Raw genomic sequence first — 17,233 nt, 5'->3', positions numbered from 1 at the left:
ACTGGCTATAAAACTCAGTCCTTATGGCTTTGATGTAAATCTTTCGATGACCTTCTCTTGACTCTGGCTCATCCTTTCCTTAAAAAAACGTTGAGGTGCTTTGGATGAAAGAGTTCACCAAAGAGCATATATATCATCCAGAGTAATAAAGCAAAACTGCCATAAAAAAAACAACCTTTAAGACAAGTAGAAGGAGAAGAAAGAAAATGGAGCGATGACAAAGGTTTTGATTCATGAAAGGAGATGAAGGAGGGGTGATACAGTATAAGTAAAATATGGAGCAAGGAACACAAGTAAAGAGAGAGATAACTGTACAAATGAGAGCTCTGCATGTCATTTAAAAGCAGGAGAAGCGCCAAAGAGAACTTAATAATGAAGGAGTGATACATTAAATAAGGGATGGAGGGAGTGAGCAATGTGTACGCTGCAGGCTGCAGACTACCCATTTATATTCCTCTCTGCTCTGCCCCAAGGGGCCTGCTGATTGTATGTGTGTCCATACGTACAGTATCAGCGTGTGTTCGACTATGTGTTTTGGTCCCTGCAGTTTGGTGTGTGTGTGTGTGTGTGTGTGCGTGTGTGCATGTGTCCATAGGTGCTGGTTTTTCTCTCTGTTTGATGCGTATGTGCTTCCGAATCTTTCGCTGTGTGTAGCAAGTGTGTGTGTGTGTGTGTGTGTGTGTGTGTGTCAGTGTGTGATGAGATGAGATTAGACTTCCTGCAGGGCTGTAGTTCCATGGAGGCCATCTGAAGCAACTAGGAACGTCAGGAATGTGGGAACAGTGATATGCTTTGCTTTCTCTGTCACCACAATAACATATTCGCCTCATCGTAGGAGAGGAAAGGAGAGGAAAGGAGAGGAGAGGAGCGGAAGAGAGGGGAGGAAACAAGGAGTTGAGAATAAAGGCAGAGACATGTCGAGCACATCCACACCTTGCTTTGAACATCCTTTTTCAACCTTTGTCACTGCAAAGGTTGTCAAACTCTTTGTATCTCAACATCAACCTGAGTACTTTCCGGTTAAAACCTTTTTATAGAGTTTCTAAGACTTTTAAAGTTATTTGTCCCACGTTACCCTGAGAGCCGAGTTAAGTCATATATTTATAGAATATCGCAGCATGCCACACAGAAAACAAAGAGCTCTGTTCTTCCACCAAGATGAAGAAAACATTCTCAACTCTTATCTGAGACAAAAGCACAAAATAACAGAACCTGGGATTTATTGTGATTTAAATAAACTGTGAAAGGCGAGACCTTGACTGTGCTGTGACAGCAGACAACTGAATTATACAACGATGAGCAACACTAGAAATAATAGGACAGAAATGTTAATAACAGGATTGACATTTCGAGACCATGCAGTACTGTAGTTTTTGTTTAATTCAGCACAATTTGTCAAAGTGTCTGACATGTCACACTGAGCTGTGCTGCGATTATAGGGCGTCTATTTAACCACTCAGTGTGTATTGTGAGGAAAAATGGATTTATGGACCAGTTTTTATGTCAATTTAACTTGAAGGAAAGGAGTTAGGCCAAAAGTCAGGAATACCGCACTCACACCACATGGAGTTTTGTAAACAAATACAGTTCTATATGTATGCTCGTTTGCAAGTTTGTTAGTTGGAGAGAAGACATTTACTGGTCTCCTGACTTCTGCCATCTGTTTTTTGTGTGTATTCCTGTCAATCTGTTCGTTCATATTTTCATCTATTTCTGACATACTTCATTTCCTCTGTAACTTGGGAAAATGAAAGTGATTAGCTCAAGGAGAGAAACTACAGGATACAGATTTTATGGAGCCGAAATTTGCTTTATTTGTTAAACATAATATCTTCGTCCAGAGTGTTGCTGTTATGCCAAGGTAACGAACTATAACGAGTGTAATTTATCAAAGTTGCATGCAAAGATTCATCATCTCTTTAAATTGGTCAAGATCAGACATTTAGTGTATGATACATCTTATTATGTATAAATATAAATATCAGCCATGGAGCCAATCGGTGTATTTTCTCAAATGTCAGGACACACTTTAAAAATCCATAATGCAAGTGGTGTCTGAAGACCGGCAGATGGAGAAAGCGAAAATCCTCTCTCCACCTGATAACGCTGTGTGAGGCACCGCAGTCGGAGTGAGAAAAATGGACCAAATGTCATTCGCTGTGTTGGAAATGGAGAGTGAAGACTGAGGTGTGGTGTTAGTGTGTGTGACAGCAGGTGATGCTCTCCTGTGGCGCTCTGCTCTCCCATTGTGGCTGGTAATTAATGGCTACAGGTTCATTACAAGCAGCTATAGTCAGCCATGCTGCCAGCATGCCTGACGCTATTAGTCACACAGTCAGACTGATAGATGCACAAACACACATGCAGTTACAACACTAACACAACTTTTCCAATAGCTCAGTCACTGCTATAGTTTTCACTCTGGCTCAAATAATGTGTTACCTTTTTGTTTCCCTCCCCTCCTTTTCCTGATTCCTCCCTCTTTTCCTTGTTCCCTCAATCCAGAAGACATCTTCATCCTCCAGGCGAAAGACAAGAAGAACCCTCTGATCTACGGCCTGTTTACCACCTCTAGGTATGTGCAGAAAACAAGGGAATACACTTTAGTAACTTTAAATGGCAATTTGAAATCTGTGCACACTTGTTTAAGAGTTAAAAGTAGCAGTATGACGATGGGCGGGAGGCACTGGGTGTGTCTTTAGTTTCCACTGGGTGGAGAGTTTTCATTCCTTAAGAGATCGCTCATAGTGTAAATAAATGAGCTGAGTCATTTGTATTGATTAACAACCCCTGCATATAGCAGCTTTTTTATGCAACAGTGCAGTACAGCAAGCACCTTCTTCCTTTGCGTGTAAAAGAAACAACTCTAGATTAAAGAGAAGAGAAGGCGTTTTATCTCCTACTAAAGGCCTCATAGGTTTAAATGTGACAACATTTATACTACATTCATTTTTTTTGTGTTCATTATGTTGAAAATCTATCTACTTGGTTAAAGCTGCATTAGGCAACTTTGCACTTTTGTGCCCCCAAGTAGCAGCGTTGGGTACTGTAGCTGTTTAAATATTGTTGTGTTATGTTATTGCTGTGTGACATCTCCTTCAAACAACTGTGTGTATTCAAGTTTCTTGCTAAAAAATATATTTTACAAGATTACATTTGAATATATCATGATAATGTTGTAATTTACCTTCACTCATTTTTATTGAATAGAACTTGAACACAACATAATGTGCAACCTCCATACATTAGCTCCGCTCTTCTATTAAGCAGGACTGCGCTGGCCACGCTGTTGACAGCCAACATTACGTAACTCTCTTCCTGACGATTTCAACACGGATTTGCCAACAATGTATTATTATCAGGGAAGAGATAGGGTGCACAAGAGTGTTAAACCACAGGTGTGTAGTACTAGTTTGCACATGTGCAGTACCGATCAGGCAGGATGTACGGATCGGGTAGCGAGCTAGCGAGAAACGTGTTGTTGTTTCTATGTAGCGTTAATGAGCTGATTATATTATAATAGAACTGGATGGTGCGTACACTCACGTACTCCCTGATACTCGATCCACCATTTCAGACTGTATCAGAGGCATTTCCAATTCTCTTATTAGAATAACTGGAATACCTTGGAATAACTCTACTAAAACAATTTCAAAGAGTTTTACATATGAAATAGAGAGGCAGTGGTTTTTATTTCCATATAAAACAGATGTATGTTATCATATGGAGAATTATTGCACCCAACAAAGTTGGAAGTTCTTCGAAATGTATCTTTTTCGATGAGACCACAAGAAACTTTGAAATTTAGAAGAAAAAAAAACATGAAGACAATTTGCTAAATCCAAAATGCATTGTCAAACGAGAACAACAGGCAAGAAACGTTATTGAAAAACAAGTCAAAGCATGGAAAACATGAAGCAGCACTGAGAAGGGTTTGAATAGAGTCCATAGACATTATGCATTGTGAGTATCTACAAAATGGTTATTTGCTCGCATGTTGTTGTGAGACAGACCAATGACACAAACAAAAAACTGCACGATAGAAGTCAGACGGACGGATGGATAGAAAAAAGGCTGACACTGAAAAAGAGAGGCTCTCACTAAGACTGACTCACTGAAAGACAGATAACAGGTGGACGGATACAATACATATACTGTAGTGAAATATTTTACTTTCCGATCTGAGGAGCCTGATTTGACTGACAATCTCACAGTCGAATCATCGCAGGGACGTGAAACTGTAGTAATGAAACAAAGGATCATTCATAAATAACATCACAGCTTTGTCAGAGATCTAGATTTATTTTAGATTCATGAACGATTCTCTAAAGTCAGCTGAGGGAGACAGGTAGAAACAGCTGTTTGCAGCTTGAGTCTCTTTCTCCTGTTGATTGTCCCTTTGCTTCCCTGTTGCTTCCCTTCTGGACTGATACAATGAAGAAAATGGATTAGGTACAACGGACTGCGTCTTAACTACACACATACACACACACACACACAGGACAAACCGTGCTGTCCATCATTATTCTGAAACAACAGCTAAGCAATAGTAACGTGTATCTCAGCCAATAATGGGGATCTAATAGCAAGGAAAAAACAATCAGTTGATTCTTTGTCGAGAGCACCAATAATATACTGAAAACTAAGCACGGGCTGTAATAAAGTGGGGGGAAATATAAAGCGAGAAAAAGCCAGAACAAATGACGAGGGAGCGACAAACTGCAGTTTCTCATTTCCTCCAAACTTACCGACGGCACCACACGCTCTTAAAATAACCCAGTTTCTGAGGCGGACGGCAGAGCTCTACAGTAGCAGCAGCTGTATGACGACATTTGGCACGGCGGAGCAGGGAGTTGGTCTCGTTCTGGGTTTTGGAAAGTGTCTGGAATCTCAGCGGGGAACGGACAGAAATCCAAAGCATCACCCAGGGTGGGGTCCCAACCACATAACTGCTGGGGGCAGAAAGGTCATTCCCTCTGAATGGAAACTTCTCTCTCACTGGTTCACTCACGAATCCACACACAGACGTTTTTGTCCCGTGTGATGAGGTCCAGAGTGTAGAATGTGGATCTGTCCGCTACTGTTTGCTTGTATCATTTTGTTTTTCATTTGATCATTTCTTCATTCAATTCATCATCTATCACATGCAATATAGATAAATAGGGAGAACTGCTTTGGTACGGTGCTGTTTTGGAGAAGCTGGTGTTTATTCATTCGTTCATTTGTTAACTTATCTGCTTATTCATTCATACATCCTTTCCGATATATGTTTGTTTGGGTATCTCATCTAAGATATCATAACCGGTCAAATAATTGACGTGAGGAATTGAAATTTAGATTTAACAGCTAAATTCTTTAACTTTTTCTGTCCACACGTTTGGATTCTCACCCATCACTTATGCCATCTCGGACACCAGTGATAATATTTCTTATTTCTTGAATTCGTTTTCTGGTTTCCTGTGTTAATTCACATACATACATACAAATTCGCCAAGGGCACCGGGGGTTTTAAGCTTATGTTGAAAGAATTTGTCCTTTCTGAGGTGCCATTTAGCAACACACTGACCTCCATCCCATCTACAGGTCCTCAGTGTGACCCTTTGACCTTAGTGGAGAAAAGAGAACTTCCCTCCAGAGAAAAATTAGACCAAACATGTGTATGTGTCATTTATCTGCGCTGAAGGAAACCTTTCTATTATTCTGTTTCTAGCCACTCTGCTCGTCAAACACAACTTGAATCTGTAACCCAGATACAGTTAGCCCAAACATGACCATGATCTTAACTGCAGAGGATGGGATGTGTTGTGGTGGGGATTGATGTGCTGAAACCAGCGAATTCATCCAAAGCTGGACTTTGGGTTGGACTACATTCAGTGAATTGATGCGTTCAAGCTGAAAAGCCACAATGACTCACAGCTCTTCATACTGTACATACATACAGCATATCACTTTCTTATTTAATTTACTGCTGTAAGACCATTGTAACTCATAAAAGCTCAGGTTATGTTTTGATTCATGCCTGCTGGAGGATGGAAAGATCAGACTCTCTTTTCTTTCTGGTCTCTCCATAGTGATATCCTGAACGGTTCAGCAGTGTGCGTTTACCGAATGGAAGATGTGGTTCGAGCTTTCAAGGGAAACTTCCTCCATAAGGAGGGACCTCAGTATAAGTGGGCAGAGTTCACCGGCAAGGTGCCCTACCCGCGACCAGGAACTGTGAGTTACTCTGGCAACTGTTTCAAAGTTCAATTACACCACATGTATTGAAAAATAAATTCCCAGTTTCTTCTAGACATTCTGATCCTTTACTTTCCCTCTCTTTCTCTCTCTCCCTCTCTCTCTCTCTCTCTCTCTCTCTCTCTCTCTCTCTCAGTGTCCCAGCAGCACGTATGGAAGTTACAGCTCGACCAGAGAATATCCTGACGACGTCATCTTCTTCAGCAGGACTCACCCGCTGCTGCAGGTTCAGCTGATATTTCAATTACATCAATCTAATTTAATTAGACTGTGGCCTACTTTACAGTGGGGTCAAGCATACTTTACCTCTATTTTTGTCCCAGTTCTTAAGTGAGATAAAGAAATTAAAGTAGCCGACAGTACTAGTGACAATAAAATAAATCACATTGTTCATAAACATGACACAACTGTCCCACTGTTTTAGGAAAATGTGCTGCCGCTGGGAGAGCGCCCCCTCCTGGTCAGAGTTGGTGTTCACTATAAATTCAGCAAACTGCTGGTGGACAGAGTGGAGGCTGTGGACAGCACCTACGATGTCCTGTTCATCGGCACAGGTAGAGTGTGTGCGCTGCACATTTTCACAACGTTTTAAAGGGCTTAGGATTGTGTGCTTTGCATTTTAACACCAATGGGTGTTTTGGGTGGGGGTTTTTCTCGCAATAAACGTTTCGTTTTTTTTAATTCTGTAGACTCAGGCCTCGTGCTGAAGGCCATTCATCTGCCCAGAGAACACGGGCAGAGTCAGGAGGTCACTCTGGAGCAGCTGCAGGTCTTTCAGGTACAGAAAACATTATGTAATCTACATACCAATGATTTTGCATGTTCCACCATATTTATTATATATTATTGACTACTGTGTACTGTGAGTTTCAATGGTCGGCCAACTGTTCAGACAATATGGAAATGAATGGAAACCAATAGCTTAAACAATCTGGAACACTACAGCATGCATTGCTGACATTGCAAATTTTCAGCAAAAATGTCAAGCATGCTATATTTAAAAAGATACATCTCGCAAAAACAACGCATGATCGAATCTCCTATTATACTGTATGTTGTGTTTTCCGAGCCATGAACCTAACACAAATATATATACGGTATACCATTCACTTTAAATGTAGCAAAGACTTTGATCCAAAATGCTCAAACACATTTTGCATAAATTGTACAGCTGCACATAGTTATCATGTCAGACTGTAAAAGACCACAGTTCACAATATTCACAGTTCATCTCAATATTAATTCCACTGGAGGCTCAAGTTCAAGTAAAAACTCTTGACAGATGTGGCTGAGATTTCTTTGTCTGAGCGAAGTTTGAGTTTGTTTTTCTGCTTTCCATTATATATGTATGTGCTTTGTAAAGCCCTATTAAAGTGATATGGATGATTACCAGACTATGAGATCAGTCCTCTAAATTATTTTACACGGTTTAGAATTATTGTGGTTTTCAGCCGCACCCAAAGAGTTTCAGACAAATTCCTTATTTTTTCCTTGGCAATTAATTAAATATGTTAGTTGACCTTTTGTTTTATCTAGCTGTCTGCCTGTGTCTCTATCTAGTGCAACAACTCCTTTTTTTTAGTTTGTCTCCATTTAAACTTGATTTCCTTTCTCTGTTTCTCGCAGCACAAATCACCTGTGACAGCCATGACACTCTCAAAGAAGAAGGTAACAAATGAGAGAGAGAAACAGAAACTCACTTTCAAACTTCCAAACTCTCCTACACACACACACACACACACACACACACACACTCACACGGACGTGCACAACATCACACGTATCACTCATCCCTCCACCTTGTATCTCCAAGGACAGCTTCATCACCAGTTGCTATGGTTACCCTACCTCAGTCGGTGCAGTAATGAAGGGAAGCCACACACACACACACACACACACACACACACACACACACACACACACACACACACACACACACACACACAAACACAGATATACACTTTGCATTATTAAAGTAGTCCAGGTTTCATGAAATAAAAATTTGAAGCTGGTATACACACATCGAGATTACAAAAAGCAAGCATCACTTTGTATCTCTCTCACACACACACACACACACACACACACACACACACACACACACACACACACACACACACACACACACACTCCCTGTAGTCACACAGTGAAATTGTTACAGTGTGAGTTGGATGTGTGAATCAGAGAGTGAAGACATATCTGGTTTAGTGGTTAACTGTCAATGCCTCTCACTGTTTTTCGGGAGCAAATAGAATGCCCTCTTTCTCTTTTGTCTCTCCTTCATTTATCACTCTTCCTCTTCCCCTAACATTCTTCACTCTGCCTCCTTCATCCCCCTGCTTTCTCTTGCATCTCTATTTCTATGTTTCATCCCCCTCCTCATTTCCTCCTCCTCCAGCAGTGGTTGTTTGTGGGCTCCAGGGAGGGTGTGTCCCAGCTGGCGCTATACCAGTGTGAGCTGTACGGTCAGGCCTGCGCTGAGTGCTGCCTGGCCAGAGACCCCTACTGCACCTGGGACGGACACGCCTGCAGCCCCTACATGCCCACCGTACGCAGGTAGGCATGATGAATTGGATCTGTTCATCCAAACAACACTAATCTGGCCGTGTTGGATATCTTTTACGAGTACATCTTTTTTCCCCTCTAAAGACTGAATAGCAAAGGAAAAACACATGGAATCGATCTTCACAAATCAGATCTAAACCACATTTGTTGATACTTTGAAATGTGGCTCAAATTAAATCTGAACTCAAATCAATCTGATTAGATTTTAAGCATTTTTTCCATTAGACCAACACGTGGTTCTTTTGCAAATTAGGACAAATACTAAATTTGCAAATGTTTATGGTGACGCCCTTCCCTTTCCTATAGTACCACCATCGTCACCATCAGCCAAAATGATCACTTTTCACACACAAAATCCAATAATGTGAAAGGCAGATTTGCCGAGCAAATGTATTCTCCCAAGTGGAGTTGACCGTATTATTCACATGTCTGTATTGTCAGTATATTGTTCGTCGAGTCAAACACTTCCACATCACAGGGTGTAATGAGCTTGGGCGAGTAGCAGGTTGCAATTCTTTGTGTCTTACTGTAATTCGATGTCTTCTTCCCCACAGAAGGAACGCTCGTCACTTAGGGGAGAATGAGGATCCACTTACTCAGTGTGTCAGACAAGGAGGTGAGGAGCTATTTATGTTTTAGTATGAGTTCATTCAGCAATACTTACAGATACAGTCACAGTGGTGTAACCTTTGGCAGGCAATTACTGTAACATTTGAGCTTTACAGTAATAATGCCTCAGCTACAGTAAGATACTAGTAACAGAATTTTAGTCAGATTTAATATATGGCCCAACATAACAAATACACAAACACATTGAAATACACAAACACACAGAATTCAAATGGAGCATAAAACAGATGTCTAAGCTGTCATGTCTTTCTTTCGATGTCATTCAGCCGGGCTGCAGGTGGAGGCGGAACAGAGGATGATGATGGTTGCCGAGGGCAACAGCACCTACCTGGAGTGTCTGCCCCGATCCAGACACGCTGCTGTTACCTGGTACAAACAGGCAGGAGAGAACAGTCCTGAACTCAACCAGGTACCCACACACACACACACACACACACACACACACACACACACACACACACACACACACACACACACACACACACACACACACATTTTACTCTAATACTGTTATTTAGTTTCTCATTTTTTGGGGATGAACTTGTCCAGTTTCCAATACCACCCATCTACTTTGATTAAGAATGCATGCACTTTCTTCAAATACAGCGTCTGCTAATAACTGCAAAGACAGAGCAGAGTACTTTGCAAGTGTATAACTTTGGTTTTATGATATTACCCAGACTGCCAAATACACAAAAAGCATTCATCTGCTCTCTCTCTCTCTTTCTCTCTCTCTCCAGGTGGTAACAGGTGACCGGCTAGTGGTGATCGAGCGGGGCGTCCTGATTCGTCAAGCTGAGCTGTCTCACGGCGGCGTCTACCACTGCCAGGTGGAGGAGCACGGCTACCACTGGACCGCCGTCACTGTCCGCCTCGCTGTCTGGAGCCCCTCAGCCAATCGCCTCCTTGCTTCCTGGTCCGCCTCCTCCTATCAGAGCGCCGGATCCCAGCCCTGGTACGAGGACGTGATGGCGCTGATTCACCCCGGAAACCTCGGCCAGCACTGTCGGGCCCTGGGATACCGCCCCCCACGCAACCAGCGTCGCCATGGTGATATCATGGCGGAGCCTAAGAAGGAGAAAGAGAGGGGGGAGAGGCACAAGCACGGGGGAGGAAGAGGAGGAGGGGGAGGAGGAGGAGGAGGAGGAGGAGGAGCAAGAGCAGCGGGGAGGAAGAGCAGGAGCAAGCCGCAGCAGAGGGCCCCGAGGAGCGCTTGAATGTGTCGCGGAACAGGAGGGCAAATTTTCAGTGACTTAAACACACGCACACATTTATGTTACCGTCCACATTAAGACACATACATGTACACGCACACACACTTAACTTATACACCGAGACACACACATACTGTATGTACAGAGACTATGACATGCGCATGCACTTATCTACAAACAAAAAAGGCATCCTTTCATTATAGTGACAAACTTTCAAACTAAGCTACACATAAACAAACTGAAGTATGTACAGGAGGATGTGAACAAAAACGACAAAAGACTTGTGAATAAAAAGGAACACCTCGGGCTGCGTAGTATGTTGAATGAAGGATGAACGGCACGTCCAGATCAGTTTAACTGACTCTGTGTCGTGGCAAGGACATGGGAAAGGATGCTTTGGATTCGTAGTTTCTACAGAGAGAGAGAGAGAGAGAGAGAGAGAGAGAAAAGTCCGAAAGTAGATATTCAGCTTTTGAAAAATCCTCCAACCCCTCTGAAATGAGTGCTGCCTTAAAGGACCATACTGGTGGCTTTGCATGTTTTTGCCCATTGATTCTAAAAACACATACACACTGCCCATTCTTCTCTAAAGCAGAACAGATGTGTTTAGATACATTTTCGTACCTTCCAGGCAGACACTGGTTTCCATTAAATCCAGTACTCTTTGAAAAACATCTTACAGAAACATCTAAAATGCTTCAGAGTTCAGAGTTATGTTATTGCAGTTGCAAGCCGCATTTTCCAAACTACTCTGTGTTGCTTTCAAATTTTAAGGACACCCCATCATTCCCTTTTATAGAATTGACGGTCCACTGCTCAGAAGATTTTGATTGACAAGCAATGTCAGTGGAAAGTCAAAGCATGAAGACAAACAAGCAAAGTTCACTGACTATCTTTGAACACATGAGCAGAGACTGTACTTAAAACAGCATAACAGCTAAACTAAAATGTAAAGTAGAAGGTAAAAGAGAATATTCTCTGTGTGTTCTTTAGAAAATAATCATCAGTGATAGTTAAAGGGTTTTGGGAAGGTAATGTTTACTGTAGGTTGTGAATAGCAGTAAATAGTACTGATGAGTATTGTACATCCTTTTCCCCTAATGGATATAAACCAACACTTCACCAACAGCGTGAGTTTTGCTGGTTTCTTAAGAAATGACTGACCGTGACCACAAAGATGAAAGGGAGAGAAAAGCAGAGCGACAGCTTTGATGAGGTTACAGATCTACTTTTCCCAGGATGCGGCAGATGTTTCCATTATGTTCTCCTCAAGGTTCAGAAATGTTAGCTGGTAATGTACACAGACAAATCTGGAACTGCCAAGCAACAGAGAGCTTAGTATAGGTGTGGGGGAAAGTGAACAGAAATGAAGCCACAGGCGATCTGGTGTGTAAGGTCAGAAAAAATCCTATTGTGAGTGTTGGTTTAGTTTGCCTGAAGTCCTACATAAATACAGTGTATAGATTTAGGTAATAATGTTTACGTATTGTTACGTAGGACAAAACAAACTTCTGCACATCAACTCTAATAAACAAATTTAGTTTTTGCTTCATAAGTTTCTGGGAAAATAAATGTTTAGCTGCTATTAGATGAGGTACAATCCAGTAACTACAAAACCAATTCTTCCTCCTGACATCAATATTGAGACTAAGCGTCATAACCATGGACATCATTACATTACGACATTTTGGCAAAACACAGATATTTGAATTGGTAATGTTTGTGGAGACTGACATGTTAGTGGCTCTGTATCTATTGAACAAACAATTTGTTTTTACTGTAACTTTGGTCATGTCTGTTAAATCAGCATACTGAACCATGTGGAATGTCAAGACGCTTTTAAAAAGATGTTTCCTGAGTGTTTGATAAGACATGGACAAGTATCGAAGTATGAACTGAACCAAGAGACTCTGTACAGATCATGCATGTTTTTCAACCTATGGTTCACCACCCTAAATGGGCCATTGGTGACATTGAGTAGGTTCCAACTCACCTAAAGAAGTGGAGTAATATATCGCTGGTCCCGCAGCTCCAACTGGTCATGAAATCTGGCTGTAAATTATGAAGCAGGCCCGATGTATAATAAAGAAGCCTTTATTCCACAAAGTTGGAACTTGAGAAAGTGCTAAACAGGACCGGTGTCGAGTGGACTCTGGCGTGTGGGATTTTAGCAACTTCAGCGACTTTGCAAGGCAGTAAATTGTGAATTGTTCTTAATGTTAAATCAACACAACTTGTTCCACCTCTATTTGACTTTCTTCTCAGTGGTATTTATTTGTTTAGTCTGGAGTAAAACTGCTTGTTTTAGAGGTTGGGAGGATAGATTTCCAACCTACTCAACCTTGATGTCTCAAAAACTGGATGCTTATTTAACGTTTGTGTTGATCTGTCTTTGTATGTATGTACTGTATGTTTGTGTGCCCTTACATTGAAGTCTGCACAGTACTTTTCCTTTTTTTTTGTTTTTCAAGATTTCCAATTGTTAACATCTGCTTCTGTTGATGCATCTTCCCACTCCCACCTGTTGAAGTTAGGATCAGTCGTGCCAGCCATCATGGTTATTTTTTTTTGAGAATCTGGCTCATTCCACAATTGTTTCGGCTCAAAGGAGCGTTACCTGAAATTTGATGGCTTGTCTTTCTGTTTCTCTGACAGTTTAAGTTGTTTCCCAGAACAACGGATACAAAACAAATGCTGAAACAGAACAGTGCTGTAGTTTACAGAGAGAATGGACAGGGGAAAGCCAGATAGATACACTAAATTAAAACATAGGTTTATTTGATATGGTTTACTAGACGATGCATATACATGCATGGATTAGTCCAATAATAACAGCCTCTCATATTTTCATATATGTAACTTCATCCCACAATGATGTTGCTGAGCATGCAATTCCGGCAATAGTAGAGTAAATATATCCTGCTGGGTCTTGTAGGATCCCAATCTCTTTGCATTGCTGGTTGTATGTATTTCTGCATTTTTGGATGTGTGTGCTTTTACAGTATGCATCTGTGCTGTGTGTGTGTGTGTGTGTGTGTGTGTGTGTGTGTGTGTGTGTGTGTGTGTGTGTGTGTGTGTGTGTGTGTGTGTGTGTGTGTGTGTGTGTTTGATATGAGTGGGATCACAGTGAGAGGAGCTCAGTCTAAGGTTCAGAGGCCAAGCCAGTAAATCTATCAAACGATTAACACAGCAATGGATGGTAGACCCTTTTGATGCTGTTAGAAAAATAAACCAGGCCGACACAGTGCAGAGGGAGCCCGCAGAAAATGAACATGGGCTTGGCTACATGGCTTTGGCCACATGAAAGAGCTAACCAGCACTGAGCTTCTGAATGTGTGTGTTTGAGTAGAGAGAGAGAGAGAGAGAGTTTATATGGGAGTGTGTTGAATGTTGAAAATGTACACATGTTCGGGACAGCCACTCCTCAAAAATGTAAAAGGGTGTGAGGGTGAATGTGACGTTGGCAGTATGATCCAAAGGAAATCAGGATTTGGTGTCTTCTCGAACCGAGTTAGTTTGTGAGCATTCACAAACAATATTGTCTGAGTCGTAGCCACTGACATACTGTCTGGGCTGTTGAATGCTAACACCATGATCATTGTTACATTTTTGTTGCCACATCTTGTTTCTCAAAATTTCAAGTACACAATTAATACACAATTGAGAACAGAGGATTAACGTCCTCCTCAAAACTCCCTCCCTGCTAGCTTCTGCTGCACACTAGCATCTTTAACTCAATGAGTTTCTTCATATCAGCCTTTCTGAAAAACACAATACTGGTGTTTTCTGTTCAAGATAAAAGGCTAGTGTATTTAAACATGAACACTGTGTTACTTTAACCAAGATAATGGCAGTTACTTTGTTACCACTCAAAACAACATATCCTATCAAGTAGCCATTAGCACATTGACAAAGCCTGAGAAAAGCAGTGTAGTAATAATACAATAATACACTAGCTAATGTACCATCCAGTTCAGCTGTAAATACAAATCTAGCCTCAAGGAATAGTTTAACCTTTTGGGAAATATAGTTTAAAAGAAGTAGATTGATGCCATTCTCATGTCAGCGAAGCTAGCACCAGCTGTTGGTTAGCTGAGCTTAGCACAAAGACTGATAACTGGAAATGCAGCTAGCTTGTTGTAACTTTTGAGAAAGACAGATAAAAGAAACCTTCTAGCTATTACATTACAGTGCTAACTGCAGAGGCTAGCAAGGAAAGACAGAGGGATTACTGTTCTCTATATGCGGCCATATGACTGACCAGCTTTCAGGCACCATCCTGTTGGCAAATGAAAAAAGCAGGCTGTGCAAAAATGTTGACACATTCTGCGAGCCAGAATGATCCCCCTCAGGCAAACATAGCCAAATGTGACGCTTGTTTTCGGGCGTAAAAGCAAATTTTGCTTGCGAGAAGATGACAACTTTGATTTCATTTTGAGTATGCTGCTTGAGTAATAGTTGCTAATTTGTCTGGGCTCTCACACAAATATGCATCAAATTCAACAACCTAAAAAATATGAAAATAATAAAGCTTGTAGGGTCTTCGGCTTGTGGATGTTGTGTGTGTATATGAGTGTGCAATGTGTGTATATGTGTGTCCAACACCACACGATTAGGAGGCAGAACTCCTACAAGACATTTTCAATGACGGAGCATTGCGACCATTGTGTTTCCCTCAAAGACATTGGTGCAGAGCTGCTCCTCGTTCATTACAACGGCCTCTTGTGTTTTACTCTTTATTACTGTAATTACATCTCAGTGTCAATATTCGTCCCCTGTGATTATCCTGAACGACTTCTTTGCAGACAGAATGAAATAGTCTTCAACTGATTTCCTCTCATGTGCCGGGACTTTGTTTTTCTCTTTTTGTAGATATGTATAAAGGTCTGCTTTCAATTGAGTATGTTTGTGTTTTGTGGTTTACTGTACCAATAAGAAATATATACAGATACTGAACAACACATAAACACGTATATACAGTAGATATAACATACAGGTGAAGATATACGGCCTATTTTAAGGTAACGGAAACACACTGGTTCTTATTTTCAGGTGTTTGTATACAAAAGAAAACACACTTATTAATGTGATGTTTCATTTCTGCCAATAGTTCTCCCTAAATGCTACAGACTGTTCCTTTAAATCTCGGTTGGATTATTTATGTATTGTCATCAAGGTTGAAAACCCATCAACAAACACCACTTTTTTGCGAACAAGCCTGAAAATGACCCTATGATCCTATCCCCTGAAGTGCTACTCTTTGGACTTTACTATCAGAATTAGTCTAAAAACTACTCAGCCAATATTCACAAATATTTCAATTACCTTTTTCATACATTTTCCTGTTCTGTTCTGTTGAGTCATGAGGCTTTATGCTTTTAAACAATGTAAAGTTTGTCAAGGTTGAACATTCAACTAATTTAATCCCATATAATGTAAACCCTCTCATCCTGTATTCAGGCCCCAAGGCTGCTCTGTTTATAAAAAGGCAACATCAGCAAAGTATACCAGCTCACATATTAAACGTTTATTTTTTAAGCCGCATATGCACAAACAGGTTTGGAAACAAATCCTTGCACAGTTATTTTACAGGGATTCATTCCATTTCAGCGGCGTTATTCCTCAGGCACACGGTCCGTCACTTTGTTCACTCCAAAACGGTAACATACCATACAACACCAAACACCATCCATGCCTGCCAAAGTAACCACATATAGCACTTTCACATTTAATGTTCAACAACTGGTATGTCCTGCTGAGCAATCTTCTGGGAGACAGATGCATTCCAATCGAGCTGGATAACAAACCTTCCCTTCAGTTGTTGAGCTGTTTCCAAACTCTTGTGGCGGTATCGAGGGGGTCAGCAGTACATCATTGTTTTCTGCTGTTTGTTTATAATGCCATCCATGCACGCTATACTTTTGAAACTTGACTGGCTCCGGTCAACTCTGTGCAACTGCGGCTTTCCATTTAATTTACTGCGGGGCTTCACTTTGTAAGCTTTTGAGTCATGGACAGGAATCTCCTTGAGGAAATTATTGGACTGAGCTCCAGTTTGAGAAACAGGATATCACAGCAAAACAGAAAACCATGCATTAAAGAGAAATTAGTGTATTGCAGTGCTGTATTTTGTTAGGAATGAGACATTCTTTCCTCACTGCATCTTACAAGCCTCTACCGTCTGACAAAGTATAGAAGTGATACCATAATTATCGTATCTTGTACAGACTTTCATCTGTATAGCCAAAGGATAACAGCTAGCCTTGCAAACATCCCATTTCAATAAATACACTTTTTAACTAATTGGTGTCAATTTACCCTTTGAGGCCATGATGAATAGGCTAGGAGAGGATTTTTAGAAAATGCTCTTTTTGTTTTGGTATGTGACAATGGAAACTGGTTAGTTGCCATTCATCTTTTCACATGTTTATCACAGACACTTTAACAGGAACATTTAGATGTTTGTGTTTGTACTGAGAGGTCATTTTGGTTTCTCTTCACTGACCCGGCCGCATACATGATCAGTACTGTGATAGTTTGTTTTCCTTCAGAGCTGCTACATTTTTCTTGACTCTAGGAACGGCAGT

General features: G+C 41.0%; 1 protein-coding gene across 1 annotated transcript in view; it reads left to right on the top strand.

Moving 5' to 3' along the window:
• sema3h (sema domain, immunoglobulin domain (Ig), short basic domain, secreted, (semaphorin) 3H) overlaps positions 1 to 10,649 on the top strand; it is a gene marked incomplete at its 3' end in the record, with an annotated part of 127,048 nt that extends 116,399 nt beyond the window's left edge. Inside the window, exons 9-18 of the mRNA XM_079174071.1 lie at positions 2,506 to 2,575; positions 6,072 to 6,216; positions 6,374 to 6,463; positions 6,662 to 6,791; positions 6,927 to 7,015; positions 7,864 to 7,905; positions 8,636 to 8,793; positions 9,357 to 9,418; positions 9,699 to 9,841; positions 10,173 to 10,649. Coding sequence (XP_079030197.1) covers positions 2,506 to 2,575; positions 6,072 to 6,216; positions 6,374 to 6,463; positions 6,662 to 6,791; positions 6,927 to 7,015; positions 7,864 to 7,905; positions 8,636 to 8,793; positions 9,357 to 9,418; positions 9,699 to 9,841; positions 10,173 to 10,649 — 1,406 coding nt within the window. The remainder of the gene's footprint in view (positions 1 to 2,505; positions 2,576 to 6,071; positions 6,217 to 6,373; positions 6,464 to 6,661; positions 6,792 to 6,926; positions 7,016 to 7,863; positions 7,906 to 8,635; positions 8,794 to 9,356; positions 9,419 to 9,698; positions 9,842 to 10,172) is intronic.
• Positions 10,650 to 17,233: the final 6,584 nt, after the last annotated feature.

The sequence above is a fragment of the Pholis gunnellus genome, assembly GCF_910591455.1.
Source record: "Pholis gunnellus genome assembly, chromosome: 2".
NCBI classification, from domain to species: domain Eukaryota; kingdom Metazoa; phylum Chordata; class Actinopteri; order Perciformes; family Pholidae; genus Pholis; species Pholis gunnellus.
Note: the sequence above shows the minus strand (reverse complement) of the source record. Positions and strands in the feature narration are given on the sequence as shown.